This window comes from Mastacembelus armatus, chromosome 9 (genome assembly GCF_900324485.2).
Source record: "Mastacembelus armatus chromosome 9, fMasArm1.2, whole genome shotgun sequence".
Taxonomy (NCBI): Eukaryota; Metazoa; Chordata; class Actinopteri; order Synbranchiformes; family Mastacembelidae; genus Mastacembelus; species Mastacembelus armatus.
Window position 1 is genome coordinate 17,758,756 of NC_046641.1, and position 11,852 is coordinate 17,770,607.

The window sequence follows — 11,852 nt, forward strand, 5'->3', positions numbered from 1 at the left end:
CTGCTGGTTGAGTTATCTAAACTCAGTACATGGTTGTGTGAAGGACATTTTTATATGTGGCTTTGTTTTCTTTCTGCTGTAGAGAACAAAGGTGTAAATTCAACACGGCTAGTGGCATGTATCACCACTTTATACTTGTTCAGTAAGATCAGGGCCCAGCTCATGGTCAAACATGCCATGACCATGCAACCATACCTGACCACAAAGTGTAATGTAAGTTGTTTTAATTAAACCTCCTTTTTTTTCTTTTTTTTGCTATTACAAAATTGTTTAAATAATTTGTGTTGCTTAATTGATGTTGCTTTACATCAGCATAGTGAAAATAAAGTGAAAATAATATAAAGGATTTGACTGCCTAATCCACAGATTGGATTCAGTTATCTCTTTTACTGTTTCCCCTGCAGACTGCCAATGACTTTATGGTCATATGTAATGTGGCAAAGATCTTGGAGCTTGTGGTACCTCTGATGGAGCATCCCAGTGAAACTTTCCTTGCCACCATTGAAGAAGACCTCATGAAGCTCATCATCAAATATGGCATGACGGTGTGTCACAGTGGCATTTTTAGGCATTTGTATAGAGTGCACCAACATAGAACCAAGTTTGCCTTGTGAAATATGAATATGACAATCCATGTTTTTAAACACATGACATAATCATCTGTGTTCTTTGTCTAGGTGGTCCAGCACTGTGTGAGTTGTCTTGGAGCTGTTGTCAACAAAGTCACACACAACTACAAGTTTGTCTGGTCTTGCTTCAACAGATTCTATGGTGAGATATACAGACAGTTACTTTCATCTTGTATACACTGAGGACTGCAATGTTGAGTCACTTTTACCACATTCCAAGGCAAGGAACTTTCCAAACAGGTTCTTTCACATAGTTTATGTCCGTATCCCAGATTTCGCTGTAGTATTTGACCTAGCCACCAGTGTTTAAAAATACAATCAAACCTTGAACTGCAAAAACAAACAAAATAGGATGCAACAATAATCTAATCTAATCTTTGTGAAATTAACTTAATATTATGTTTTTTTGGGGGTTTTTTTCCAGGTGCGCTTAACAAGCTCAAGATTCAGCATCAGGAGGATCCGAACAGCACAACATTGGTAGCAAACAAGCCTTTCCTGCTACGATCGCTCTTCACTGTGGGTGCCCTGGCGCGACACTTCGATTTTGATCTGGAGGAGTTCAAGGGCACGAATAAGGTAAGATGTCAGTTCATGCTGAGTAATACCTAGCATTGGCAATTTGGCCAGGGGAAAGCAGCAAAGTTGAAAATGTTGCAGTAGCTTAAGTTAGTCATAGCCAAAATTAGCGTAGATGTGGAACCAAATCCATTACCCTACTGCTGTTATTGCCACAGTAGCAACAGATAAAATGTATGCAGTCTCACAACTATGTTTGTGTGTACAGGTTGTTATCAAGGAGAAAGTTCTCGAGCTGCTGCTATACTTCACCAAACATGTGGATGAAGAGGTCAAGACCAAAGCCATCATCGGCTTAGGTAAGAATATCATTTTCAAATATGGCTTGGTTTGGCAAAGTTTAATATAGTATAATATGTAGTTACTGCAAAAATGTTAGAAACTGAATGTTTATAACAAGTGATCATATGGTATTTGGGGTGCTGCAATATTAAACTACAGTGTCACATTAACAGGGCATAGGATTGGTGAGGGCAGAGATGTGAGAGAAACTGAAATTAAGCAGATTTCCTCTATCCAGCAGATGATTAAGTAGATGGAGACTGTATTGTTTACTTGTTCTTATGTGTTTTTGCTTTTTATTTTCTTTCCTCAGGTTTCCTTGTGATTATGCACCCCAGCCAGATGTTTGTGCCTGAGGTAAAGTCTCTGTACAATGGCATCCTGGCTGACAGCTCCTCCTCCATCAACCTTAAAATCCAGATCCTCAAAAACCTGCAGACATATCTTCAGGAGGAGGACACGCGGATGCAGGAAGCGGACAGAGAATGTAAGCACAGATGAGGTTGTTTCCCTCAGCACTCCAACGGAAGACAAATTGCTTAGTAGCACCATCAATTCTGCATTGTGATTTCCACTACCAGTCAAAGGTTTGGACACACTTTACCATTGAATTGAATGAGAAAGTGTGTCCAAATGTTTGACTGGCACTGTATATAAACATTTTGCCTGCAAAGGTTGATGTATCAAAAATCCATATGTTAAATCAGTGCCATAAATATGTGGTGTATATAATGAATAGAATGGTTAATCAAAACCCCATATTTTGGGTCCTTGCAGGGAAGAAACTGTCCAAACAAGAAGACCTGAAGGAGATGGGCGACATTTCTTCAGGGATGAGCAGCTCCATTATGCAGCTTTATCTAAAACAAGTCTTGGAGGCTTTCTTCCACACCCAGTCCAGTGTACGGCACTTTGCTCTCAACGTCATAGCTCTCACTCTCAACCAAGGTCTAATCCATCCTGTACAGGTAAGAATTGAAAGCCAGAAACTGTCAAATCACAGCACCTGCACTAATTTATGTCATAGACTTATAGATATCATCATGATATCAATACCAAGCAATGAGTTTTCCCTGTTTTGTCATGATTTCCACATATCCAGAATATTGTGTGTTACCATCTTCTCTACTTCCCTGTTAAACTTCTCATTGTATGGTCAAAAGAATTATATAAATGTGCCGTATGCACATGAAGATAACATAATTTTTGTCATGTCTGTGTAGTGTGTACCCTACCTCATTGCAATGGGAACAGACCCAGAGCCCAGCATGAGGAACAAAGCTGACCAGCAACTGGTGGAGATTGACAAGAAGTATACAGGATTCATCCACGTGAGTTGGGCTTTAATGTAGTCGAGCTCGTGGCTTGTCTTGTTACTTGATAAGTAATTATTTTCTGATAACCTGTGACAGAATCTATAAGAGTATTCTCAGATTTATTCAATTTAATTAAATATACAGATGTACCTGTAGTTTCTTTCACAGTGTATATCTAACCTTTGTAGTGCTGGAGATAAACTGAAACATAAAGTTCATCGTTATTATTGTAGCCATCTCACCAGTTTTTTTTGGAATGCTAGATTTACAACACATCAGCATATCTCTTTCCACATATTCTTTAACAGATGAAGGCAGTAGCAGGGATGAAGATGTCATACAACTTACAGCAGGCTATTGATTCGTCCCGTAAAACCATCATAAGAGGTTTCAGACAGGACGAGACTCACTCAGCGCTCTGCTCCCACCTCTTCACTATGATCCGGGGAAACCGACAGCACCGGAGGGCTTTCCTCATCTCACTGCTGAACCTCTTTGATGACAGTGCTGTGAGTGAACCTACACTGAACATTTATTAGCACTGCCCAGTGTAAAATGTTCTTTTCTCATTAACTACATGCCAAATGAAAATCTACTTCATGTTGAGTGAACTCTGTAAATGTGAAGGAATGCCAGACATTTACTAGCAACTTTGCTGTTCCCCTTTTTTTCTTTCTGCAGAAGACAGATGTGAACATGCTCTTGTTCATAGCAGACAACCTTGCCTGTTTTCCATACCAGAGCCAGGAGGAGCCTCTCTTCATCATGCACCATATAGACATTACCCTGTCTGTTTCTGGCAGCAACTTGTTGCAAACCTTCAAAGAGGTAGCTTACCAGTGAAAGTAGTTTGCATATAAAATGCTCATGAGTTGTGCATTGCCTCAGGGAAGAAAAAAGGTTACAAATATTCAGTTCGATTTTCTTTTCTGTCTGTAAAGCTTTTGCTGAAGGAGCCGAGGCGCAAAGAGAAGAAGGTAAAGAAGGAATGGAAGAGCACATCAGATGGGGAAGACGAAGAAGAAAAGATGTACTGTGATTCTCCTAGGAGTGACGACGAAGAAAATAGCAACAGCGATGATAATGATGAAGATGATGATGATGTGGTACGGCGGCCTAAGAAGACCAGAAAACCTGCTGCAGACTCGGATAGCTCAGAGTCCGACTCTGATCTGGAGGATTTGGATGTAGAGGATGTGGAAAAAGTAATGAGGCTCCTCCCAGACAATCCCACGGGTCTCTTGGACTTTGCCAGTGCTGTTCAGGGCATCCTGTTACTGTTGGTACTTAAACAGCATCTAAAGAACCAATATGGATTCTCTGATAGGTAGGACCCTCATACTCATAACAGTGGTTTCTCTACCATCTTTATCTATATTAATACCTTCATTTTTCAATGTGAATTACTTTTGCCACTAAATATATTCAGTATGTTGGTATGTCAGTGTCCCTGAAACTCAAAAACATGTTTTGCCTTTCCACAGTAAAATTCAGAAGTACTCTCCAACAGAGTCAGCCAAGGTGTACGATAAGGCAGTGAACAGGAAAAGCAACGTTCACTTCTACCCACGACAAACTGTTGACTTCATCTCTAACAACATGGCTCATGCCACACTGACAGACGATGTCAAGAAGCGAATAGTCAAACAGTATCTAGATGTAAGTAACGGAGCCAGTTCATTATTTTAGCAACAGCTTTGCTTTATTTGACTGAATGAATGGCAGCATGATAAAAATGTAGTGGCAGGCTGCACTTGTGTATTATATTGTATACAGCCTTTATTCTTGTGGCTTCTCTGGGGTCACACTCATTAAGAGTTTTGCCCTTCCTTTTATACTCATTAACCTAACTTCTGTCACATTCAGTTCTTAGATGTTGGTATTTAACTGCTGAAAAGTGTGACACTTGTGTCTCAGAGTTTCTTTCTTGCCTTTTCACTCCACAGTTCAAGGTTCTGATGGAACATCTGGATCCAGACGAGGAGGACGAGGAAGGAGAAGCGTCTGCCAGCGCTAACATCAGAAACAAAGCCATAAATGCCCTACTGGGAGGCTCCGGCCCCATGTCAGGACCCAGTCCGCGCAATCAGGCAGGACCAGAGACAGATGACGATGACAGTGATGGTGACGAAAGGACCCCAGGGGTGAGAGAGAGAGAGATATATATACACATACACACATATACATATACACACACACACTTTTAAAAAGTACAGTTTAAAAATTTCAGGGGAAAATAGTGTATTCTTCTTTCTTCTGTTTTTCCCTGCAGTCCTCTCGAAAGTCAAGGCGAGCAGGTGACTCCTCAGATCCCGGCCGTATGAGTGAGACAGTGGAGGCTATGGATGTCATTGCCCTTTGCTGCCCCAAATATAAGGACCGGCCTCAAATAGCACGAGTCATTAACAAGACCTCCAATGGATACAGTATCCACTGGATGGCCGGCTCCTACTCAGGGCCCTGGGCAGAGGCCAAGAAACGGGATGGCCGCAAACTGGTGCCTTGGGTGGACACTATTAAGGAGTCGGACATCATTTACAAGAAGATTGCCTTGACCAGCAACCACAAACTGAGCAACAAAGTAGTACAGACTTTACGCTCCATGTATGCAGCGCGGGAAGGAGGAGCTAGCTAATGGCTCCCGTGTTTTTTGTTTTTGTTTTTTTTTTTGTTTTTTCCCCTCCCCCCATTTATTTTTATTTTTTTATTATTTTTTTTTGTCCCTTCTGCTCCATTTCTATTTTATCATAACCTCCTTTTCCCTGCTTCTTCTCCACAACCTGCCACCTCCAACAACACAGCCAAACTTCACTGGATTCCTACCCTCCTCCTCTTCCTTCCTCATTTTTGTAAAACACAAGAGGGCAAGAATATTTGACACTACATACTTTTACATGAGTTATTCTTGCAAAAATGACACAAAACATAAGACTTATTATATTAGAGGGACTACTCATGTTTTGTTTGTGTACAAGTTCTGAGGATAGAATCCAGAAGGCATTAAAGGAATATTTCACCCAAATTATCCCTTAAAAAAGGCTTATCAGAAACAAGACCTGGAGGGAAATGTTTTGTCAACATTGTTGTGGGAGCTCCTTCGCTGTTGTGCAGCAGATTCTAGTCGCTCATTTCTACTCCCACTGTATCATAGTTTAACACGACAAAAAAACTAAAATGTTTATATCTCTGAAGACAAAAAAGCTGTAAAAAAAGAATAAAACCTTAAGTGAATGTTGGAAATTAGTCTTTTTGATGTTCTTATTAAAGTGTTTTTGGAGTTTATTATATTACTAGCACCCTGATGGTTTTTCCTTTTAGCTTTTAGATATTTGAAAGAAAAAGAAAAAAGAAAAAAAGAAGAATTTTTATTTTTGTTCACTTTTATTTGTCCATGCTGTACAATGGCAGAGTCCTCTGAATATAATTTATTCTATTTCGAACTACGCATGCAGTATATGTGGCCTATTGCAGGAGGATATTTTGTAAATGTAGATTTTGTTGTATTAGGTCACTCTAGTAATAAGAGGAAAAGGGATTCATACCCTTTTGGTGGAACAAATACTGCAATAAATTTTCTACTTCTTTGTCACTTGTCTGCTCAAAGTGTTAATCTGATCTTTTTTTTTTTTTTTTTTTGCAAATATAGGAAAGTCTAGGAGCTGGATATTGCTAAAACACAGACAAGCCTGAAATGATATAAGAGGGCCAGACAACCCTTTTATGTGTTATTTCACCGTTGAAAGAAACAACCAGTATGGTCATTCATTTAGGGTTTCTGTCTGTAGCATTTGAAGATGCCATCATGTCACTGTGTGCCCTTTTGCCTACACCATTAATATTCAGCTCATTGGATCCTACGATGGATCATCTCTATGTGACAACTTTGTCATACATTCAGGTTATTGAAGCCATAGCTAGTGCAATTTAAAGTACTGTACTATGCTAATGGACGTACCCAGCACATCAAACAGTGTTTGTAGTATTCTGAAGTATAAATGTATTTTTCCCTTATTGATTTTTAGATCTTAAACAATTAGAAACATTAAGAGGGCTGTACATTCTGTTTTAAAACAAGTATAATTTCATATCTTACTATGCTTTATTCGCCATACTTACTTTACTTATATTTTCTGTACAAAACTTGATTGTATCTCATCTTGCAGCTTTGAGAAACCCACAGCAAGAGATACATGGAAACATGCGCTTCAGTTGGGAATGGTGTGCTATAACTTTTAGTAGCATTTTGAGGTACAGTGTCATTTCAAACAGGTGTCCACTGTCACCTAATGTTACTCCCATTGCAATATGATTTAAAATGGCAGGAAAGCCCAGTGTGCTAATCTTAAAGTCCCATCATTACAAATGCTGTTCTCACTAAAAGCACATGAGGGCAATCTGTAAACTGATTACAGCTATTCCTTAAACAGTAGGTACACAAAAAGCTTATCTGAGTTTTTGTTGAAGCTTTGAGACCCTGATGTCGTCAATCTCCTAGCCCAACTAGGCTTATTAGGTGAAGTATGTAACTGGAGCAACAGTCGTTAGACCTATACTCCTGAGTTGGTGTCACTTCACACCTGGCCCGAATAGGCTTATTAGGTAGACAATACAAGTGAGCACGGGTCGGCATGAGGGGTCTCCATCTTTGTGTGTCTTAGGGAGCCCATACAGACAGGGGATGGTCTTCCCTGTACCTTTCAAGTCTGTGGTAGGTAGTCCTGTCAAAGGCATTGTCCTTTTCTAGTTAAGACAGTTAATCACTTTTGTCTTGTAGGTGCTGGTAGGGCAAAGGCACAGAGGATGATAGTCTGATAGTCTGCTCAGACCCCAGAGGGTTACGACCACTGTGCATCTCCCTTTGTCTGCAGGCAGGATGGCAATAGTCTTGGCCTTGGACAGGGATGACAGGACTCTATTCTCCTGTGTGGTGAGACTGGATGGTGGTGGCATGGAACTACAGTGCTGCAGTGACTGCATCTCTATCAGATAAGCCATTGTTGTGAATGGCAGATTCTTTGGCTGTGATGAAGTCCACAGCAGGAAAATGTTTGGATGTGACTGCAAAGTTAAGTCCTTTGGCTAAAACGTTTCTCTCTGCTTGGGAATTGCCTGTCTGAACTTGTAACTTCTGTGGTTGTAGTTTTAACTATTCAAAATGTAATTTTAGATATCTGAAATGCAATTCTAGAATGTCACTCTAGCCTTTCTATGTTAAAGCTGCATTCATAAATACCTTTACAAGATATCCATAGTCTTTATAGATATCTTCAAAGGAGTTTTAACTAGTCACATTTAAGATATCTACAATGCATTTTTAACTAGTCAAAATGTAATTACAGATATGTGAATTCACGTGACATGTTCATGACATGTTCTTCAATTGAAGAATTTTGACTAGACAGTCTGTCATTGCAGATATCTTACATTTTGACTAGTCAAATACATATATCTTAAATGTAAAAACAGTTGGGTAATTGACTCTATGCACGCAACACTTCTGTGTTTGACATAAGACCACAGTCAATGATATGTGAAGAAGTTTTTGCTCTGAAAGACTATGCATGTCTGAAAAACCTGCAGTTCAGGAAATGTGAACTGGTGATTCATCCTGATCCACCTGAACTCCCCCACCCCCACACACACACACACACACAACACACACTTACAGAAACAGCTGTTAAACACCATAAACCAGGTGTGATTTGTTTTTCTTTTACACATACTTACCAAAATAGCTCTCTATACACCAATAACTCAAGAGCCACGGAAAGTCAAGGGAATTAATTAAGATTTCACTGTAAAGATTAAAAGAGACCTTTAATTGTCATCTGATTACATTACAATAAAACAGTAGTTAGTGAGTGGAATTGTGGTGTAAAGTACATTTACACCAGCATTGAACAGGTGTTTCAATTTTATGTGTCTCTGTCTCTACTCCTTTGAATAGGATGAGGGTTTGCTTGCCCAGTCCTTGAGTAAGGGCTGATTTTGGTAGTTAACCAAGAGGCAGGCAACTGTATAGAGCTGATTAATGCTGCTTATGAGTGAAAGAGGGATTACTGTACTGAATATCTTGTGCTCCTTCACTCTACGAATGAGTCTCTCCACATGAACTTTCAGTCTTGCAACAGACTGTATCTCCCTGACTTCTGGCACAGACAGTTGTGCTCCTCTGGACAGAGCTGCAGGTGCGTAGACCTTACAGGGCACACAGTGCTCCACGAGGAAATCCTTGTCTACCATGATGGCCATTGTTGGTGTGAGGAGGGACACAACGCCAGACTGCTTCAGGAGCTCTTTATCACTGATGGAACCGGCATAAAGAGGTGACACAAAGGTCACTGCCCCATGTGGTGCCATACCAATTAACCCTTTAAAGGCGCAGTTGGATTTGTAGGTGGAACGACCTTCACCCTGAAGAAGAAAGGAGTTTGTTGTTTGGCAGCGCAGCTCAGCGCAGTGCAATACCACCTGTGTGTCCCAGTAGTTTTTAAAAACATCTGGCATGTGAGCCTTTACTGTTTCCTCAGAAAGCCAAATGCCCACAGATCCAAGTACACAGTAAAGAAAGTTAGCCCACGTGTTGATGATGCGGCTCACCGCTGACTGGTGGACTTTGAATCTGTGTGCCAGATCTTTCTGCATCAGACCCAATGACAGATAGGTCATAAACAGAAAAAACTCATCAATGGGTTGCAGGAACTGCCAAAAGAAGAGCATACAGTACATTTTAGATGTTATTGCTTACTGTTACTTTCTTTCTTTCTAACCAGGGTCCTGTAGTATATCGTATTACAAACCGAAACAATGCACCGATTTCAGATTTTCATTTTCCACTCCATAAAGATAAGAAATAAAGTGTACCGTTGGATTGCCAGTGTGAGGGCCCTCGCTGGTCCTAGCCTTCCCTCGTGCATTTGTCACACGTATCATCTTGTGTGTTGCTGACTCTATGTACCCCCAAAAGGCCATCAGGTGAGCATGAGTCGCAAACCTGTAGAGCAAAGGCACATGTTAGAGGAAAGGATGTAAACACTGAAGGGTTTAAAAACCACATGATCATTTACTGAAGAGGTATGTTAATCCCAGCCAACAATGTTTAAGAAGTGATATCGTTGCATACCTGGTGTAAAACCTTATGTCGTCGTCGGAAGCAGCAAATCGCTCCAAACCAAACTTGTTCTTGACGGATATTTCCTCTATTTGTTTCTGCAACCTCGCGATTTCGGCACGGGGATCTTCAGTGTGGTTCAGGACCGGATTAAGAGCACTAGGCTCAGCGGTAGAGCAGTAGTCATGATCCTGGTGATCTACATCAATTGGGGGGTCCTTATTTTCTGCTGTGTCAGGATCCGGCCGTTCTTTCCCCTGCCAAACCCCAGTCCGTAGGACAGGCAGGGTAAAATTATTCCACGGGAAAAGGACTGGGACAGTCCCGCTACGCAGTCGTCGCCGCCCGATTGGACTCGGTGGCTCTATCAGGTCTGTAGTCTGAAAGTGTCGGCTGCACACCCTTGTATGATTTGTAACCGTCAAATCGTCTCGTCTGATGTTAACCACCCACATTTTCTGCAGTTCCTCGTCTTTGGGAAACTTGTGGAAACTGAGAACGGAGTTGAATCTGGCAGAGGCTTTGCACATTGGGACGCAGCAATGAAGACTACTGCTGCTATCCTCTCGTCTTTGGTATGTGACTGTTTTATGGCGTTTTGAATTCATGGAGTAATGCTTATACAATCTTACAAACAAACGTTCAAAAACACCAAAACAAACGGTACGGGTGTGTTGTCTATACCACCTTTCTGCCCGGCGTTACTATACAAACAATTATACAGACGTACACTCGGCGAAAAGTTGATATCACGCGTTAGCTCTCACCGGAAATACGTCAGTCTGTTGTTTTCTTCTCCCAGCAGGATGCGGCAGGACTTTCACAATAAAGGTCTATTGTTATAAGAAAACCACACCGTTATTCAGAGGAAGTTACTGCACCTTTACGAAGTATACTGCATACCCAATTTAAAGTTCAGATTTTAATTGTAGGTCACATTAATGCCCTGTTGCATGACGCACTTTCAAAATAAAAACCTTTTAAAAAATTACATTCTTTGAAAAATAAAAGTTAATTAACAGTAATATGACTGGCTCATGTGCTTTGGCTTCTCAAACACTGATTTAGGCGCCAGTGGAGGTTATTTTTAAAGCCAGGAATATTATGTTCTTCCAGTACGATATTTAAATATTTTCACAATAATCAAATAAACAATTTAAAAGAAAAAACATTCAAATTCTGCTTGTTAGTCATGTGTGCAGTGTAATAATACAAGCTACACTAATGAATGTAGACATCCCTATTATGTATAGATTTTTTTTCATAGGGTCTAGCCTTCGTTGCCAAGCCATTTAAAAACTTTGTCCCCCAAGGCAGGGTTGAAATCTGGACCGTCTGCTTTTAATACAAGAGGTGTATTGAAAATACAGATCGAATACTGTCACCAAATGGACTAAATGAAGAGTTGGATTTGAAATGTTTTCTCATCAACTAGTGTCTTGATGGTGGTTATTACTGTAATTTTGTTTCATATTTGTTTTAACCACAAGAGGGTGCTATTATGTGAGATCTTTGATTAAGCTATGTCATTATCCAATAGGAAGATTTATGAGATTGTATATAGTGTTTTTCATGCAGTGTTCTTGTTCAGCCTCTGATGAAGGCAGTAGTCAAAACGGGCTTTTATTTTGCTTTTGAAATAAAGAAGGAAGATGAAGTAAGTCTTTCCCCTTCTTTTTGTGAAGGTTTTCACAATAATGTAAGTACATTTATTTAGAAGACATTTTGATAACTTCTTCACGCCTATTAATTTCAGAAATCAAACATCAGCTTGTCAAACAGTTAGAGATAATAATTCAGTTACCCAAGATGGGCTCCAAGCAGTAGGCACTGATAATTTCTGCCGCAATTTTCTAGTTTGATATATTCCCTCCAGTTTACAGTGGTGTGAAAAAGTGTTGGCTCCCTTCCTGATTTCTTATTTTGCATGTTTGT

The 11,852-nt window shown here is 40.2% G+C and overlaps 2 protein-coding genes across 5 annotated transcripts in view; one reads left to right on the forward strand and one right to left on the reverse strand.

Moving 5' to 3' along the window:
- The window catches only part of LOC113138637 (nipped-B-like protein A), a 28,326-nt gene extending 21,931 nt beyond the window's left edge, over window positions 1–6,395 (forward strand). For all 4 annotated transcript variants that reach the window (XM_026321217.2, XM_026321219.2, XM_026321220.2 and 1 more), the window contains exons 36-49: window positions 83–213; window positions 405–545; window positions 678–771; window positions 1,054–1,208; window positions 1,417–1,507; window positions 1,804–1,977; window positions 2,268–2,458; window positions 2,714–2,821; window positions 3,115–3,315; window positions 3,488–3,634; window positions 3,748–4,133; window positions 4,291–4,465; window positions 4,753–4,950; window positions 5,079–6,395. In XM_026321217.2, coding sequence (XP_026177002.1) covers window positions 83–213; window positions 405–545; window positions 678–771; window positions 1,054–1,208; window positions 1,417–1,507; window positions 1,804–1,977; window positions 2,268–2,458; window positions 2,714–2,821; window positions 3,115–3,315; window positions 3,488–3,634; window positions 3,748–4,133; window positions 4,291–4,465; window positions 4,753–4,950; window positions 5,079–5,441 — 2,555 coding nt within the window. In that variant the 3' untranslated portion in view covers window positions 5,442–6,395. The remainder of the gene's footprint in view (window positions 1–82; window positions 214–404; window positions 546–677; window positions 772–1,053; window positions 1,209–1,416; window positions 1,508–1,803; window positions 1,978–2,267; window positions 2,459–2,713; window positions 2,822–3,114; window positions 3,316–3,487; window positions 3,635–3,747; window positions 4,134–4,290; window positions 4,466–4,752; window positions 4,951–5,078) is intronic.
- Window positions 6,396–8,604: 2,209 nt separating this feature from the next.
- On the reverse strand, window positions 8,605–10,674 carry LOC113138963 (uncharacterized). Its single transcript, XM_026321864.2, has 3 exons — window positions 9,930–10,674; window positions 9,671–9,800; window positions 8,605–9,508 (listed from the first exon to the last, which is right to left on the reverse strand). Exons 1-3 carry the CDS (start codon window positions 10,523–10,525, stop codon window positions 8,738–8,740), a joined length of 1,497 nt encoding a protein of 498 aa, XP_026177649.1. The 5' UTR covers window positions 10,526–10,674; the 3' UTR covers window positions 8,605–8,737.
- Between the last annotated feature and the right edge of the window lie 1,178 nt (window positions 10,675–11,852).